At 42.2% G+C, this 19131-nt stretch overlaps 2 protein-coding genes across 23 annotated transcripts in view; both read left to right on the top strand.

The window, feature by feature from the left end:
* Positions 1-214: 214 nt before the first annotated feature.
* LOC124014431 (transcription factor Spi-C-like) lies at positions 215-6539 on the top strand. 3 transcript variants are annotated; one of them, XM_046329388.1, is made up of 7 exons: positions 215-268; positions 3093-3175; positions 4415-4539; positions 4695-4782; positions 4985-5088; positions 5250-5349; positions 5542-6539. In XM_046329388.1, the coding sequence occupies exons 3-7, from the start codon at positions 4537-4539 to the stop codon at positions 6060-6062; spliced, it is 816 nt and encodes a 271-aa protein (XP_046185344.1). In that variant the 5' UTR covers positions 215-268; positions 3093-3175; positions 4415-4536; the 3' UTR covers positions 6063-6539. The 3 variants fall into 3 exon arrangements, with proteins under 3 accessions (XP_046185344.1, XP_046185345.1, XP_046185346.1); XM_046329389.1 differs by having other exon boundaries at positions 222-268; positions 5563-6539; XM_046329390.1 differs by lacking the exon at positions 4415-4539 and having other exon boundaries at positions 232-268.
* Positions 6540-14677: 8138 nt separating this feature from the next.
* The window catches only part of LOC124013739 (myosin-binding protein C, slow-type-like), a 37892-nt gene continuing 33438 nt past the window's right edge, over positions 14678-19131 (top strand). For 3 of the 20 annotated variants that reach the window (XM_046328207.1, XM_046328204.1, XM_046328202.1), the window contains exon 1: positions 14680-15120. In XM_046328207.1, the coding sequence (XP_046184163.1) occupies positions 15099-15120 (22 nt within the window). In that variant the 5' untranslated portion in view covers positions 14680-15098. Of the gene's footprint in view, positions 15121-19131 lie in introns of all 20 variants that reach the window. The other 17 variants (XM_046328208.1, XM_046328205.1, XM_046328214.1 and 14 more) reach the window with 14 other exon arrangements.

Genomic DNA, 19131 nt, shown 5'->3' with positions numbered 1-19131 from the left:
CAGTGCCTTTGGTACTTCTTGATTTTCATTGAGTGGCAGTAAATAAAGAAGTTGAATCGGTGTCGACCGCGTTGCGGTTACACTGCCCTTCCCTCATTGGTGTTGATATAAACAGACCTTTTCAATAGAGCCTGCAGAGAAGGGGAAGAAAAATGCTTCTTTGTTTGAAGAGATAAAGCAGCCCGCACGGCTGCTTTATGGGTAAATGTAAACACCTTGGCACAGACACGCACTCATACACACTCACGCACGCACAGACCGCTCTCAGGTAAATATGTCAACCTCAATCTTCCTGCTATGGGTTAATTGTTATAACTATAGCTGTGATGTTGTAATCAAAACATGTACTTGATCACAATCTATACAAATACATTTAGTAAATAGAGGGAGTCAAGAGGGCCTGTATTATTGGTTGCATGGTTGTTGTTTTTGATTTATAGTTGACTTTTGACAGACGTTTGACCATGTTAATGTGTGCAATGGAAAGAAAGCTAGAGGGGGAGAACGTTTAGGTACTGTGGTTTCTAGCGTTCAAACAATACGAGTCACCTAGAGGAAACCCCACACAAGCACACGCACATCTATACACACGCACATCTATACACACGCACACACATGCACCCATCACACACACACAGTATGCAGTAAGTTCAAATGTATTTTCAATTCCAAAACTGTCTAGTTATATAAATGTATGGTCTAGTTCAGTGAGTGTAGACAGCGGTTTTACAGTATATGTCATAGTGTAGGCTAGGGATACGGATACATAAAATCTGTGCATCTTTGTTGCACTGTGTCCATAATCTTTTAATCTACCCATCCAGGCAAGATATCCGCTGTATTCACACTCAGCGAACCTGAAAGGGGAACTTCAGGAGTCAGTCCGTTGATATTTAAAACGTGTCGGCAGGTTCTAATAAATGAACTTCTCAAAAATCCCTTGTTTATTTCGAGAGGGAGGAGTTGGGATTTGCGGACAAGACAAATACTTATACTTGAACTATGAATCATTAACGACAGCTTTTATGACTCAGGTCAAAAATCTGACCCCTAATGCATAGGTCAGTTCCAGTTAAGCAACACATATCTATTTATTAAAATATGTGATATCTGTACAACATATGATTGCAACAGTGACCAGATGGTATGGCTCACATTGATTTACTGAAATATTTCATAAGTACGTTAATCATCTCAAAAAGGTTAAATTTATGTAATCGACTCACAGCAAGTTATAGTTACGGTGCTTGTGTATTGTCATCACCTAGTTTGTTTAATGCTTTGAAATATCGAGTGTGAAAATGAAATCAACAAATGCTGTTAAAAATATAGAAACTGCGATGTGTACATTAGCAATCCCTAGTGGTTCAGAAGGTGCAATCAAGTTACACAAGGTTTTAACAGGTGCAGATGATTCCATCATTAGAATTAGGGAAGTATGGTTTTTAATCATCTACTTTTCAGTCTCCTGCTGAAATCAACACTCATCATGCACACCTTACTGTGTTTGTCTTAGGCATACAGTAATATCCATTACAAGTCAGGATTAATCAGCAACATTGTATCAATTCTAAAACCAACAGATTGCTAATCTACTGAAATACAGATCAACTATTTACCAGACATGATGCAACACTTTTCACTACTTTCACTACTTCACTACACCATCTCCAGTGTGTCCATAATAACTTACTATCAAAAAATGCTAATTGGGCTAAAGGCTACATGGAGCTTATACTCAGGCTTTAGAATGGAAAACTAATAGGGTTTTTATTACTTGATGTCAACGACTGCAGTTTGGTTACAGATACATTTACATTACATTTACATTTAAGTCATTTAGCAGACGCTCTTATCCAGAGCGACTTACAAATTGGTGCATTCACCTTATGACATCCAGTGGAACAGTCACTTTACAATAGTGCATCTAAAACTTAAGGGGGGGGGGGGGTGAGAGGGATTACTTATCCTATCCTAGGTATTCCTTAAAGAGGTGGGGTTTCAGGTGTCTCCGGAAGGTGGTGATTGACTCCGCTGTCCTGGCGTCGTGAGGGAGTTTGTTCCACCATTGGGGGGGCCAGGGCAGCGAACAGTTTTGACTGGGCTGAGCGGGAGCTGTACTTCCTCAGTGGTAGGGAGGCGAGCAGGCCAGAGGTGGATGAACGCAGTGCCCTTGTTTGGGTGTAGGGCCTGATCAGAGCCTGGAGGTACTGAGGTGCCGTTCCCCTCACAGCTCCGTAGGCAAGCACCATAGTCTTGTAGCGGATGCGAGCTTCAACTGGAAGCCAGTGGAGAGAACGGAGGAGCGGGGTGCCTAGATACAGTGCCTATAGAAAATCTACACCCCCTTGGATTTTCTTCACATTTTAATATATTACAAAGTGGGACAAAAATGTATTTAATTGTACTTTTTTTGTCAATGATCTACACAACACAACATTTAAAAAAAAGATGAATGAAAAAATGAAAATGAATGAAAACACTAATATAGCTTGATTAGATAAGTATTCACCCCCCCCTGAGTCAATACATGACACACCTCTGGCAGCGATTACATAAGAGCTTTGCACATCTGGATTGTGCAATATTCACCTATTATTCTTTTCAAAATTCTTCAAGCTCTGTCAAGGTATTGGGGATCATGGCTAGACAGCAATTTTAAAGTCTTGCCATAGGTTTTCAAGCAGATTTAAGTCAAAACATTCACTGTCTTCTTGGTAAGCAACTTCAGTGTAGATTTGACTTTGCGTTGTTGGTTATTGTCCATCTGAAAGGTGAATTCCTCTCCCAGTGTCTGGTGGAAGCAGATGAAGCAGGTTTTCCTCTAGGATTTTGCCTGTGCTTAGCTCCATCCAGTTTATTTTCATCCTGAAAAACATCCTAGTTTTTGCTGATGTCAAGCATACCCATACCATGATGCAGATACCACCATGCTTGAAAATAAGGAGGCAGATACTCAGTGATGTGTTGTGTTGGATTTCCATCAAACATGAGGCTTTGCATTTAGGCCAAAAGTGTATTTTTTAAAACTTTAGTGAATACAGGATGCATATTCTGTATATTTTTATTCTTCTTTTCACTCTGCCGTTTAGGAAATTATTCTGGAGTCACCACAATGTTTGTAAGGGTTGCGGAACTGGTGCCAGTGAAGTCAGACGCAGGAGAGCAGAAATAGGTAATAGCCGGAGCAGTTTAATTTAAAAAACCAACGGCAATAAAAAAATAACCTACATGGGTACAAAACCCGACGCGCACCAGTAACATAGTGCACAAGCACTTACATACAAACAATTCCACACAAGGACATGTGGGGAACAGAGGGTTAAATACACAACACTTAATGAGGGAAATGGAAACCAGGTGTATGGGAAAACAAGACAAAACAAATGGAAAATGAAAAGTGGATCGACGATGGCTAGAAGACCAGTGACGCTGACCGCCGAACACCACCCGAACAAGGAGAGGAAACGACTTCAGTGGAAGTCGTGACAATGTTGTTCATCCTGTTTTCTCCCATCACAGCCATTGAACTCTGTAGCTGTTTTAAAAATCATCAATGGCCTCGTGGTGACATCCCTAAGCAGTTTCCTTCCTGTCCTGCAGCTCAGTTCAGAAGGACGACTGCATCTTTGATGTGTATGGGTGATTTAATACATCATCCACAACATAATTATTAACTTGACCATGCTTAAAAATATATTCAATTTTTGATTTGTTATTGTTACCCAAAAATCAACCACTATTATTTCCCATAGAGTGAGCCCATGTAACTTATTATATGATTTGTTAAGCCAAATTTGACATCTGAATTCATTTAGGCTTGCCTAAACAAAGGAGGTGAAAACTTACGTAAAGACTCTATTTTAGTTATTACATTTTTATTAATTTGTAAAAATGTGTAGAATTTTCTTTTCACTTTGACATTGAGTATTTTGCCTAGATCAATGACAACCTCACTTTGTAACGCATCAAAATGTGGGGAAAAAAGCTTAAGGGGGTGTAGACATTCTATAGGCTCTGTAAGTGTTAGCCACGTCAGACAATACACTTAAAACCCTGTAAAACAATATAATGGAAATTATATAGACATATCCCTCAGCAGTTCAAGGGTCTCAGATTTCAATTTACAGTAAAGTCTATATTTACTGAAGAGCATTTATGGTAAGATAATATGCATGTTTATAAATATCTACCCAAAAATGCTAATTAGAATGCTATTGAAGGATATTCCTGGATAAATGAAGTCATAAGAGAGGTTATTATTATTCATGTGATCTGATCTAGTAACAGTGTGAAAGAGTGATTGTGGGAGGTGTATCTGATCTGCTCTTCCAAAAAGAGAAGTATTGCCAACCACGAATTGACGTTGACACATTTAAATCGACCAATCTCTTTATCTGATACTTCGTTTTAGCCGAAAGGTGAATATTGGGGGCTTACACCACTATATATACACCTGCACAAGTACATCCATCTCACACAGACAGTGGTCAGACACTGCTTGCCTTGTCTGAAGTTCACGCTCAAACATACAAAATGGTGAGTCATGACAGATTGAAGATCAATTTAGTTTTTATTTTAAATACATTCCATGTTGTTTTTGAATAAGGCATTTATTCCTATTCATTCTGTAGCTTAACTTTTCTCCTAATTACGACATTGTAGTTGATTGCACGTCATTTATGTTTTCCTAGATCTCCCTGGATAATGACATCAACCAGCACTTCCAGGATGCAATTGATGTGATTCAACGGCACTCTGACGATCCGTATTGTGATACAGGTAAACATACACTTCAACACTCATGCCAGAAAACCAGATTTAAATCTGAAAGCTAACAATCACCATCATTATTGTACAGACATTATTGTTTATACTTTCTTTGTATTGAGCATGCCTGAAAAATGATTCAATACATTTTAGTCTCATTGGTTCTGGCAGTGAAGACTGTATTGAAGGACTATATTTTTCTCCCACTACTTAGAGTATAAGTACTTTGAGCCTCCAACGCGATCGAGCATAATGTGCTGCTACCCCATCACCCACCCTTCTGATGTGCCAGGTCCATATGACTGGAATGAGCAGACGGTGAGTGTACAGAACAAGTGGTTGTATTTTACCAGTATAGTACTATTGACTGACCTCTTTTTTTTTTGCACAACTGTGATGTAAGGTTACAGTACATGTATGTGTCATGTCTAATGTGGATGTGACTGACCTGACCCGTTTGTCTCTCCACGTCCTGCCAGTCATGGCCTCATGTTGTTCCTTACGACTCACTGGGTCCATCTGTAACTGTGGAGTACCCCCAGTTCTACTCCATCGCACCGCCACCGAGGAGCGGCAAAGGTGAGCAGTGTTTGGCCAGCAGCGATGAGTGATGACAATGTCTGTAAGAGATGTGAGAGAGTACAACTACACACGCTAGAATTGAACATGTTTCTAATACTTTAGTATTCTATTGCTTCAGATTTTTGATTGCCAAGTATCAAATTGACATCATTACAACTGAATCTCTGCCTGTTTATGATTTCATTATAGTCAACCTTTTGATCTCATCAGGTCGTAAGAAGCTGCGTCTTTATGAGTACCTGCATGAGGCTCTGGGCGATCCCAACATGGCTGACTCCATCCAGTGGACGGACCGTGGCAGCAGCACCTTCCACTTCATCTCCAAGAACAAAGAGAAGTTGGCCGAGTGCTGGGGCAAGCGCAAGGGCAACCGCAAGACCATGACCTATCAGAAGATGGCACGGGCACTGCGCAACTACAGCCGAACAGGCGAGATCGTAAAGGTACGCCGCAAACTCACCTACCAGTTCAACCCGTCGATCATCCAGAGGCTTGGGGGCATCAGTCACGTCATTCCCCCTGCTGGGCACCCCGAGGCTGTCCACCCTGGGCAGGAGGTGCTCCTCCACCAGCAGCATGCCCCAGCTGAACAGGCTTACTATGGCTCTGCTGCTGCACCTGACTGGCACAGCTGGTATGAACATTACTCCCTCCAGGGAGACTGTGATCTTGCCACAAGCTTCACTTCATCCACAGTCACCAAGGTATGAACTCAGGTAATGTCACTGTGGAAAATAACAGATGTTAAAAGCTGCTTTAGCTAGCTGTCAATTCACACTGCTACTCCTGCATACTTCTACAGGGGCCTACAACTGGGCCTTGTTATGCAGCCATTGTGTTATGGGGGTCAGGAAATGTAACAGTCATGGTAAAGAACATTTAAAAAATGTTTACTCTCTGTTAAGTTAGCACCTTTTGCAGTTTAAAAAAATGTAATGACCATTGATCAGGTATTGTGGATCATTGAATATGTAAATAATGAAAATATATTCACTTTTTTTTTACCTATGAGAACTGTGAACCAGTTATAAGCCTTCGGTGTGGGTACTGTACATGTAAATGGAAACATCTTCAATATTGGTTTCAAATACGAACATGTATTACTGCATGTCATTTTGTAAATAATGAATTGAAATCCTTTGTATCTTACACACATTGATGTATTTTAATAAATCACTTTTGTATAATTTGTGTTTGTACTGTGTATATGGTTTTATTTTAGGCAATGAATTATTCAACACTGCATCAACACTGACTTCAACACTGACTTCATAACTGACTTCATAACTGTGCCATTCTTGCTTACCTAACAATGGTGAAAATGTCATGAGTTCCAACAAGTGTCCCATCCTTGTTGTGTCCGAGGAAAAAAAGAGGGGGAAAAAAAGAGAAAACCATGAACTTTGTTGAATGAGCCAAATATGTCTGCTTGTGCAACGGCAATAACAACACTGTCTACCCCTCACTCACAATTCCCCATCAATCCACACTCTGTAAGACATGAACACAAGGTGTATCGCTATCCCAAAAGGCAAACCATTGTGATAAGTGCTGTTTTCCTGTCAAGAGAGCCCATGGCTGCTCTTATCTTGCCCAGCGGTGAGGATGTGGTCTGTCCTGGGAGACAGTGCTTCTCTGGTGGTGGGCTTTGTGGGGTGGTGGTCATTGTTCCTGTGGTGAAAGTTTATTACGGTAGCCTAGTTGTGGTGAGTAGTGCAGGCCAGGCGATAAGCAAGGCAGCCCCAACTGGCTGTCATGTTGCGGAGGCATAATAAAAGCCTGGGTGTCACACAGTTCCTTCATGCATTTCATCTAACACACAACTCTGTGAAAAACCTGGGATCAGGACCTGTGACTGCAGCAATCTACGTGCATCCGACAACGATGGTAAATATGAGACCATTATAAGCTTAAGGATAACTGCACAGTGATGTATATTGACGTCACACTTTCAAACTGAACTGTATGTGTGAGTCTGCTGTACAATTTGAATCGGTTATCTTTGCCAGAATTCTTTCGAAGATAACCAGACAGATCTGGAGGTGATTTTGGACTTTCTGGAGGAACACTACAGACAGGGCACTGGAGATGGCGGAGAAAAAGGTTGTTCTCTATTAGCGTTATGAATCACACAAATAAATGGATTATTGTATATTTTTAATGCCACCTCTTTTTCCACACTATTGCAGTGGGAGGTGTCTGTGCTTTGCCTATACCAGTGACAATGGAAGGAAACTCTGGTGAAACTTGTTGTGATCACTGGTGCCATGAGGAAGAGGTATGCATTCAATTATATATATATTTTTAAATTTAATTGTATTGATTTATTTGACCTTTATTTAACTATGCAAGTCAGTTAGGGACAAATTATTACTTTCAATGACGGCCTAGGTACAGTGGGTTAACTGCCTTGTTCAGGGGCAGAATGACAGATATAAGCCTCCCCATGATGCTTAGGTCAGCATGTCATAGACAGCACTTTGATCTGTGAAAGATACACAGTATAGGGCTATAGTTTATTGGATGATGTTCTGCTTGTCTCAGTCATACAACTCAGTTGGTTAAAAAAAACATGTTTTTCAGGCTATGCAATCACACGGTGGCTACACAACAACACTACTGGACCAAAACACCACTACAACGTCTGAGAAAGGGACAGACCACACTTTGCCACATACTATGCCAGCAAGACCAGCACCCACACACCACATTGGACCTTGTGAAAGAGGCAAGTTCCCTTTTTGTGGTTAGTAGATACTGGAACTCATTCTGCCCTGAGGGACCAATGCCTAAAGAGACCTGTCTTTAACTGTAAAGGACAATGGTCCCATACTCCGCTTATCTCTGTATGTTTAACATACATATCAAATGAGCTAAATGTTTACAACTTTACCACTGAACACCATCACAGCTGGTCATCTCACAAAGGGATTTTTATCATCAATTATGACGGGATATTGTTAACCGCTCCATCATTGTTACTGTGGTTACAGGTAGAAAGGTGCGTCTGTTTCACTTCTTGTTTGAGATGCTGGAGAACCTTGGCATGGCCCACTGCGTTTCCTGGGTGCCAGCGGCAGCAGACGGAGTGTTCCGCTTCTCTTCCCGGAACAAGGAACAGGTAGCAGCACTCTGGGGGCAGAGGAAAGGCAACAGGAGGCCCATGACCTACCAGAAGATGTCCAGGGCACTGAGGAACTACGCCCGGTCTGGAGAGATCTTCAAGGTGAAGATGAAACTGACCTATCAGTTCAGCAGAGCGACCTTGAGTGCCTTGAGGAAGTGCCATCAGGGAAAACTGTAAAGGACACATTTTCACATGAAAAACTGTAATCTATTGTAAATATCAATCATCAATTCGATCATCAAATCAATCATCAATAATTTGAAGACTGACTTGATTTAGTCTGTAGATTTGTATCAGTAGCTAGGCCTGCTGTGTGATATTTTACACAGACAGAGGTATATGACTGGCATGTTGTGTAGGCTTCTGCTATAGGATACTAAACTGACTGTACAAAACATTAAGGACACCTGCTCTATCCATGACAGGCTGACCAGTTGAATCCAGATGAAAGCTATGATCCCTTATTGGTGTCACTTGTTAAATCCACTTCAATCAGTGTAGATGAAGGGGAGGAGACAAGTTAAAGAATACTTTTTAAGTGGATTTAACAGTTTACACCAATAAAGGATCATAGCTTTTACCTGGATTCAACTGGTCAATCTGAATTTTGGCCCATTCCTCCTGACAGAGCTGGTGTAACTGACTAAGGTTTGTAGGCCTCCTTGCTTGCACATGCTTTTTCAGTTCTGCCCACAGATTTTCTATAGGATTAAAGTCAGGGCTTTGTAATGGCCACCAAAACCTTGACTTTGTTGTCCTTAAGCCATTTTGCTACAATTTTGGAAGTATGCTTGGGGTCATTGTCCATTTGGAAGACCCATTTCCAACCAAGCTTTAACATCCTGACTGATGTTGCTTCAATATATCCACATCATTTTCCTCCCTCATGATGCCATCTATTTTGTGAAGTGCACCAGTCCCTCCTGCAGCAAAGCACCCCCACAACATGATGCTGCCATCCCCGTGCTTCATGTTTGGGGTGGTGTTCTTTGGCTTGCAAGCTTTCCCTTTTTCCTCCAAACATAACGATGGTCATTATGGCCAAACAGTTATATTTTTGTTTCATCAGACTAGAGGACATTTCTCCAAAAAGTACGATCTTTGTCCCCATGAGCAGTTGCAAACCGTAGTCTGGCTTTTTTATGGTGGTTTTGGAGCAGTGGCTTCTTCCTTGCTGAGAGGCCTTTCAGGTTATGTCGATATAGGACTTGTTTTCACTGTGGATACACATACTTTTGTACCTGTTTCCTCCAGCATCTTCACAAGTTCCTTTTCTGTTGTTTTGGGATTGATTTGCACTTTTCGTACACCAAAGTATGTTCATCTCTAGGAGACAGAACGTGTCTCCTTCCTGAGCGGTATGATGGCTGCGTGGTCCCATGGTGTTTATACTTGCGTACTATTGTTTGTACAGATGAACGTGGTACCTTCAGGCGTTTGGAAATTGCTCCCAAGGATGAACAAGACTTGTGGAGGTCTACAATTCTTTTCTGAGGTCTTGGCTGATTTCTTTTGATTTTCCTATGATGTCAAGCAAAGAGGCACTGGTATTGAAGGTAGGCCTTGAAATGCATCCACAGGTACACCTCCAATTGACTCAAATAGTGTCCAATAGTCTATCAGAAGGTTATAAAGCCATGACATCATTTTCTGGAATTTTCCAAGCTGTTTAAAGGCACAGTCAACTTAGTGTATGTAATCTTCTGACACACTGGAATTGTGATACAGTAAATTATAAGTGAAATAATCTGTCTGTAAACAATTGTTGGAAAAATGACTTGTGTCATGCACAAAGTAGATGTCCTAACCGACTTGTCAAAACTATAGTTTGTTAACAAGACATTTGTGGAGAAGTTGAAAAATGAGTTTTAATGACTCCAACCTAAGTGTATGTAAACTTCTGACTGTACCTGTAAAATCTCAAACAGCAGGCATAGCTACTGTTAAAAATCTATAGCCTAAATCATTTTTTTTATATACTCAGTGTACATTTGGGAAATATTGTCAGAGGGGGTGTAGTATATGGCTAATATACCACGGCTAAGGGCTGTTCTTAGGCAAGACCCAACCCTGGATACAGCCCTTAGCCGTGGTATATTGGCTACATACCATAAATCCCCCGAGGTGCCTTATTGCTATTATAAACTGGTTACCAATGTAATTAGAAGAGTAAAAATAAATATTTTGTCATACCCTTGGTATAAGGTTTGTTGTTATAAAGTGGGTAGTTCGAGCCCTGAATGCTGACTGGCTGAAAGGCTTGGTATTTCAGACTATATACCATGGGTATGACAAAACATGTATTTTTAATGCTCCAATTACGTTGGTAGCCAGTTTATAATAGCAATAAGGCACATCGGAGGTTTGTGATATATGGCCAATATACCATGGCTAAGGGCAGTGTCCTAGCACTCCACCTTGCGTCACCTAAGAACAGCCCTTAGCCGTGATTTATTGGCCATATAGAGTACAACACCCCCCAGGCATTATTGCATAAATATACCACGGCTTTGAGCCAATCAGCATTAAGGGCTCGAACCACCTCAGTTTATGATATATATTTTATAATATTTATGTTTCATAATGTTTACTTATGTTTCTTTCTTGTTAAATGTTAATAAAGTCTAATAACAATAATTAAAAATAATGTAATTGTAACAAATACCCAGATCACGTGACCATGTCGGGGGACTGGTCTGGTATTGATGCATTTTCAATTAATGTAATTACATAATCCATTCAGTTTTTCAACTAAATGTAATTATATCTCGACATTTGCATGATAGGAACTAAATACACAGCAGGAAAAATCTGAGGCAGCTGTGGAGCGCGTGCATAATTATTCATATTACCTGCCCAGCTGTTGACTCCACTGAGGTGTCATAAGAAGGGTTGACACGATCGAGAGATGCCATGTTTCCACCTTATAAACGTTTCTTTTAAAAAGTATGTAGGCCTATTTCTTATACATAAATAACAGTTGAGACAACGCTGCAGAGTGCCTAGGTGAGTTCGGGCTACTGCATTTTCTTTGATAGGCCAATATTTTGTTCAAGGGAATTTTCCGTTTTAGTTGTTCGTGAAGAGTCAGTGTATTCATTCCGCCAGTTGCAAAACGAGTTTCTATTGAACAAATTCAGGTATGTCCCTCCCGGTTTCGTTCCGTTAACTTCCTTTTAAGAAACGTTTTGAAAGAGAATCAGCGTAATTAATATGCCCCTACAGGAAGCGTATAAAGTTATCGAGCCAACTGACTGATTTTTTTTTATTTAGGTTGGCTGTTAGCCGAATTGCTACAGATGTGTTCTATTAGGCCTACAACGGTTGGCTGTTCCTAGGTGTCATTTTACTATACTACCTATACAATAGCCATAAACAGTGCCAAATACTGTTGGTTCGAGGGGCCCATATTGCAGGAAAATATTTCAAGGCTATACATAAATATTAGGATATAATTTAGGCAATAGACCTATTATGTTACTACAGTAGGCATAGTAAAGCATTTTTTTTTGTCATTCAAGCTCCATATTTTTTGCCACATGAACTGGAGAGCTGGAGGGTTCTGGGAATGTTCCTCAACCAGTCCAGAAATGTTCATATGCCTCTGCTCTCAGGAATGCCTCTTGGGCCCAGTATTTCCAAAGTTATCCATCTGTATTTCGCCTATCGGCTAGGATTAAATGCATAAAAATAGAATGGATGAATCATTGACTTGAATGGGGACCCCTGTTCTTTTCATTACATTTCTTTGCATTTGATCTTATCCAATAGCCAAAATCTGGAGAGATAACCTTTAAAAAACTGTTCCCTGAAGTCAGAGAGACATTTGATCAGAGCATGGGGAGTTCCATCACCATAAGGAGGTAGGAGTGAGTCTATTTACAGTCTACTTTCCATGCTACCCTCAATGTTTAAAATGGGCCATTCTCCTATGGGAACAGAATTATGCAGTAATGAGCGTCACTGTAATAGCAGTCTCTTGGCTGGGTGTGATACTTTGCCTGGTCTGTGTGATCTCTCCTTTTGTGTGAGGTTAACAATTTCATGTAATCATTGACTAGAGTATGTCTACATACTGCATGTGTACATGCCAGGAAGCATGTCATGTGTATGTGTTGGTGTTAGTTTCATCATGCGTTTAATGGGTAGAAAGGTAAGAGCTGTTATGTTCTTGTGTGACCAGCAGGGGTCAGTGTAGCTCCTCAGAGGGGCACTGTTTCCCCCTGGTTGTCCCTATCAGCTCTCAAGGGTGACCTCATGGCTAAATCTCCCCTGGGATGCCAACTCCTGCCCAGACCAGGCAATTCCAAATGGTTTTGTGTTCTCTTTGTAGCAGACCCACATGATACTGCCCTAAGCCTTGCATTTACAACTGGAGCCCACTCTGAGTTATAAATGGGGTACAGAGCATGTGTGTGTCTGTTACCAAGAAAGGCCACATACTTCAAAACTATCTGTGAAGGCAGTCACCTAACACTAGGCCTAAGTAAGGACATGTGTTTTTCTTCATGAAATCTGTCTGGTGTGAATCATTAGGAGACAATGTGCATAGTAGGTGTGCAGTATCATATGTAGAGATTCAACTAATTAGTTGCAGGGTTTCTTTATGAAGGGCTTTACTGTCCCATTTCAATAGGATAGCCTGAAAGGCTGCAGACAGAGATGTTGTTTCAGATACAATAAACAGTCTTCTGTGGTCTTTTGTGTTCAATGGACAGGGGCAGAACTGCGATGATATTGGCCACATCTGGGTATGTTGTTGATACAGTGAATGATAGCCCAACATGCAGTGGAACAGTTTTCAGAAACAACTGAAGTGTTGGGGAAATGGGATCCTGGTGTTGAGTGGTTATGTTATGTTAAGTCTCAGCAGGAGCCTGGGACTGCTCACAATAAGAAGCCCTCATTGTGTGTTTTATAAAAGCACCAAGATGACCTCTCCTTTTAAGTCCCAACAGCTTTAAGCCTTGTTGGCCGAATCGTCACAGCCTCACTAGAGACCACTGCCTGATTTATCACTCACCCGATGTGCTAAAAGGTTAATTAGCCTCCTAGCAACCGCACCAATCTCAAAATTCTCTATCAAACCCCCTTTCCATGTCCGACATGTCAAATGTCAAGGTTCATGACAGCTTTCTAAGTATAGGCCATATAACCACCGCCAGGGCAGCTCTCCAGTATTTATTGGCCCTGCAGGCAGACCTACTTACTTGGACAGCATCCCTCGAGGATTACACAGATCTCTGACACTTGGCATAACGTCTATATAAGCTAGTCTTCCCAATCTTTTTATGTGCAGCGAACCCACAAAGTCACTCAAATAGCTCTTGGTATAGGCCTAACGAATGTGACTGAATTATCAGGAACTATCAGATTAATCTCACGCCGGGAAATGTCTCATTGGCTTTTATTCCCTATTTACCACTCTTCATAACTGACCAGTCTCCTCCCTCATTGCCTTATTTTGGGTTGCAAAATTCCTAGAACGTTCAATAAATTCCCAGTTTTTCCAGAAATCCTGGTTGGAGGGTTCCAAATGTCCTGCTTATTACCGCCTGACTCTGGGAATCCTCCAACCGGGATTCCGGGAAAACCAGGGAATTTATTGAAAGTTCCAGAAATTTTGCAACCCTACGATGTTTTGCCCCACCCACACAATGTCCATCTCATTCAGGGTTGATAGCCTGGGCAATGGTGGCATTCAGTTCACAGAACACTAAATAAATCCACAAAGTGTTGTACTCCCAAAGTGCTGTTTATTTTGACACTGTATAGGCAATGGATGGTCCAAGAGCCTCTGTCTGCCTTCTATATATTACAATAATGAATTAAGCCACAGTTTAAATGTTCTGTCCCAATTCTGCTTTTTGAACGTGCATACATGTATTACTCCTAAAAGTGTATCTATTTCACAAACAGTGTGTTATCTGTTCTGGTTTTGATATAGTATTTCTAGGATAGTAGCGTATATACCCGTATCAGACCTGTACAGAAAGACATTTGATGCCACACAGCCCTGAGGGGCCAGTGTGAAATTCAAAGTATACTGGCGGCTGGCCAGTTATGTACGTCATAGTGCTAACCTCAGCATCCTTTCATCTTACAACCTTCAGGAAGTCATCAGAAACCAATAATTTGGATCCACCACTGTTTGGATGAGGAATCAGAGCCTTTAGAATAAGAACCACACCTCTGCCAGAGTCTCCCCACCCAGCACCACACCGAATCCCTGGGAGAGCAGCCTATAGAGCTGGCATAGAGGCCAGTGAAGACAGTGATGCTGGGGGCAGGATGGAGCTGTACTGTCAGTTAGAGAGAGGAGGGGACTGCTGCCCTGCTATATAAAGACATGAAGCCCATCTCCTAGATGTCACAGTGCCGCCTCTTCCCCATTGAGATTCCCATACTGTCCCACACTGTGCCCTCCTCATCTCTTCCAATCACTCTGGTCTGTGGGTCCCAGAGAATTTCCCTGGTGGTCGCCCATCTTTATGTCTCTCCCTCTGGACTGAGGGCTCCCACACTCCACCTGGCCTCCCATACAATCACGCTGATCTGAAGGCACCTACCGGCCTGCAGCTTTTCATTCGTTGACGCTTTTCTTGGGACCCGGCTCAAGATGCCAGAGCCCACAAAAAAAGGTAGGAGCGCCCCTTTTCTCCTCACTGAGTGTACAGAAAGGGTTTCAGCAAACTGTACTGTACAACCTGTCCTGAAGCAACGCTTTGTTAGAATTTCAGACTGCATCTAGGATCCTGCTTGTTTAATGTATGAACAACAGCTGATAATGCATATGTTATTTTACTTTCATGTTGTAATAATTAGTTGATTTTCTCTACTGGCATATAATATGAGGAAAAGTTCCATTAACCCTTAATTCCTTTTTCTTGTTGTGTAAATATTAGGCTAACCAAAATATTATTATTTTGGTGTTTGTTTTGTTCATTTGTTGGCATTGAGTAGTCATTTAGCATTAGACAAAATAAGTTCTCTAAACTATACTTTGAGAGTTCCCAGGAATTTGCTCACGGTAATTGAGCGACACCAGTATTGGCGACACCAGTATTGTATTTCTGCTTGGATGTTTCTACCTCACCTGTGGAGATGGAGATTCAGGAGGTTTATAAAAAAAACTGTTGTTGTTGCTGCTGTTATTAGCATGATGTACAGTGGTCTCATGGGGATTAGGAGCCCCCTGGAGGGAGACGTGATGAGCACTGGTGGAGGAATGTTAATGATCCCTGGTGCTTTGCGCTGGGCTGAGCTGAACACCAGCGAAGAAGACCCCTGAACGGTGATGCAATCTGGATGGACTCTTGGGATCGTGTTGGAATGAAGATGCCTTCCGGGTGATGGATACATTCTGTCCTCGGTCTTGCTGATGACTGATGAATCAATGGCAGGGTGGATGACATGTTATTGTGCAGCAGAAGCCAAACAAGATTCCTCAAACCCATCCCCCATATTCAACTCCATATTCATCTCCCTCCTCCTTTCTATGGCAGGGCCCTGAATAGCATATCGCTGCTAGTCTGCATAGACTTAATCACTCTGTGTCTGCCTTGTTTGTAATTCCGCTATTCTAGTACTTCCTCCCTCTCCATTTGTTCAGGTCTTTGGGGACTTTGCTCAATAGTAAAACATTCCCATGTACAGGAACAGAACAGTATATTCATCAATAGAACACCACCACAACGGAGTGAATAACAAGTTCTTCTAAACCATTCATCTTCTGGTGGACCGTAGCTTTATCTGCAGCAGTACTCGCACATCAGGAATGGCACACACTCTCTTCTCTCCACACATACATCCAGACCACTCTGCCGGTGTATTCTCTCCCCTGCAGGACCATGGGGCTTATAGGCTAGAGTGTGAGGGCTTTGCAAGATTGCTTTCATGGGAATGATTCAATAAATATGTTGGCAATACATTTTGGGATTAGACCAGGTATGCAGCAACCGGTCCAATCCACATTTTGTCATCTTTAAAAGGTCAGCTGTGAGCACAAAAACACTTTACTGGCCTCATTCGGGTTTCAGTACCAATTTGTTTGCCCGTGTTGCTTTGATAGGGCTCTCAATAAATGTCAACATCTCAATGTAGTGTAGGAGAGGCTGGGTGAGCTAGAAGTTTAACATCTACAACGTCGCTTTGGGGTGAGGCACCATGACACTGTTGGACAGCTTAGCTTCCTCTTGTACACATAACACACAGCACTACTATAAAGTGGGTTTTATTAGTAGAGGAGAGATGCCTCCAGAAAGTTCATCCAGCATAATAAACATTCATCGTCCCGTTGGAGACAAACACACAGGGAAAGTGGAGGCAGTTGCAGTTCCACACACAACCGCATTCCATAAATAGCTGCTCTGTTGCAGAAGACTAGATAAATGACTGTGAAAAAAAGTATTGTTGTTATAAATGACTCTGAACAGCTGAAGAGGAGTAGGCTGCTGGATGTGGTGTTGGTTTAGACTGCAGACCCAAGTCTTTAAAAAGCAGGATGAGAGATGACAGACTGGCTGGCTGGCTGGCTGAGTGGCCCTTGGACCAGCTCTTGCACACATGGACCTGGATTCTGCTAAATGGCATATATATATATATATATTCCTAAATGGAAATAGTTCATAATGAGCAGACTGGCTGGCTGGCTGAGTGGCCCTTGGAGCTCTTGGGACCTGGATTCCTTGGTCCCTGAAATAGTTCATAATGAGCAGACTTTTAATCCTCTCTCGGTCGCTGTCTCTCGCTCTCTCTCTCTTGTGCTCTCACTCCCTCACTCCCCCTCACCACACGCCATTGTCACACCATCATTTGAGATAATGATTCACTCAGGGCACTATGGAGTCAGACGTACGGTCATTAAAACTCAAATGACCAGCATCATCCACTACACCCACTGTGCCTGCTCTCAGCAAAAGTTTTGGGTTTCAGTGAGAAGAAAGCCCACATCCTCACCTCTGTATATTTACAACCGCTCAGCCCCCCATCACTCTCCCTGCTCCGTTACCTCAGACAGCATGGTCGTCGCTTTCCGAATTCCACTCCACATAAATCAAGCCTTTAGGTAAACAACACAGGGAGACCCTGTTGGCTGCTAATCACAAAACCACAGCCCCACATCCACACTGAGGTCGTCGGCAGTTCCTTTCTGCGGCCTTTTCACTTCTAGCAGCACTCATTCTCAGCGCTCCTAGGAATCAAGAGTTTGTCATTCTGCATGAACGAACACTATCCCTTATGTGGACCGCCGGTCCGACTGACACACAATAGTCAAAAAGAAGGGGTGTTGATTAAAGGTGTGCATTCAAAAGTTCTGGTGTCTATATTAAGAAGAGACGGCAGCTTGGCTCTCTTTGGGATCACCAGGAGCCCATCTGTCTGCACAGCAGCAAGGGCGACAGCTGAACATACCTGCAGCGTGATCAGCTGCACTGGGGAGGTCACTGAGGTGAAACAAAACCTTTCTCTGCGCTCATGATCTCCACGAGGAGACAAAGAATGCCTCCCTGTAGTGTACATTGATGTGTGTGTTTGTGAGACCCTATAGGATTCTGATGTGATGAGCCAACGCCATGTTTTTGGTGAGGTGTGTCAATATCTAAATCTGAACTGGAGGGTCCGGTGGGAATCACAAAGGAGTGGCTAGACATCGGGAGTTTTGACTGTGTTGCAGACTGGAGAGTAGAATGGTTGGGAAGTCATTATGGATCTAATAGTGTATGTACTTTGGATTACTGTATGTACAGTATTACTGTAATTAAGCACACAGGGATTTAGGAATGAGAGATATATGGATGGGAGTTACTGTATATTAAAAAGACAGAGGAAATTGTCAAAGGCAATAGATGTGAAGAGAGAGGGGAGAGGACAGAGAAGTCACAATGGGGCATGGCAGACAGTCTTACAGAGAGAGAGAGAGAGGAATGGCACTGTAATGCACAGTATTTCTCCAGATCATTAACAAAGGACCCGTCGTGCCTGGCACAGTGCAGCGTGGCAAGGCTGGCAACCCTGCAGAATTCACAGGCTGTTGTGCCAGGCCTAGTGCTCATCGCTGAGTGCCACTCTGTGGAAATGGACAGGCTAGCAACAGAGCTATGGAAGTACACTGTCATCACCTTCCAAAAATTCCCCCTACACCCCCTCTCTTTTTCCTCTCCTTTCCTTACTCAGTCAGTCAGCGTCCGTGTCCGAAATCTGGCTTGCCTACTACTTACTTAAACTGCGTTCTGTGTACTAATCGTACTACATACTATTTAGCACGCACTGTTTAGTAAAAAGTATGCAGTATGCCATGGCCAAAATGTACTACTTTTGGTCCGTTCAAGACAACTGGGAATACGTAAACAAAACAAGGTCAGACTGGGAAAAATCAGAACGTCGGTGATCTTCAGAGCAGAGAAGTCAAAGCTCAAAGTTAATGACTTGTAATTCCAAGTGGGATGACCGTTCAAAAATTATTTTCCCAATCGTAGCAGTTTCTTTCCCCCCAAGTTCCCTGCTGTCTTGAAAGCACCGTCAGTTACATCTTCATATGAACCGGAAAGGATCCTCTGTAGACCCACCCAGTGACCTTTCCGTGTTGTTGTTTTGGGTTTACGTTAGCTAAAAAGTTAGGATTTGGAACAACGTATTTGGAGTAAATTTAG

The sequence above is a fragment of the Oncorhynchus gorbuscha genome, linkage group LG25 (assembly GCF_021184085.1).
Source record: "Oncorhynchus gorbuscha isolate QuinsamMale2020 ecotype Even-year linkage group LG25, OgorEven_v1.0, whole genome shotgun sequence".
NCBI lineage: Eukaryota > Metazoa > Chordata > Actinopteri > Salmoniformes > Salmonidae > Oncorhynchus > Oncorhynchus gorbuscha.
Note: the sequence above shows the minus strand (reverse complement) of the source record. Positions and strands in the feature narration are given on the sequence as shown.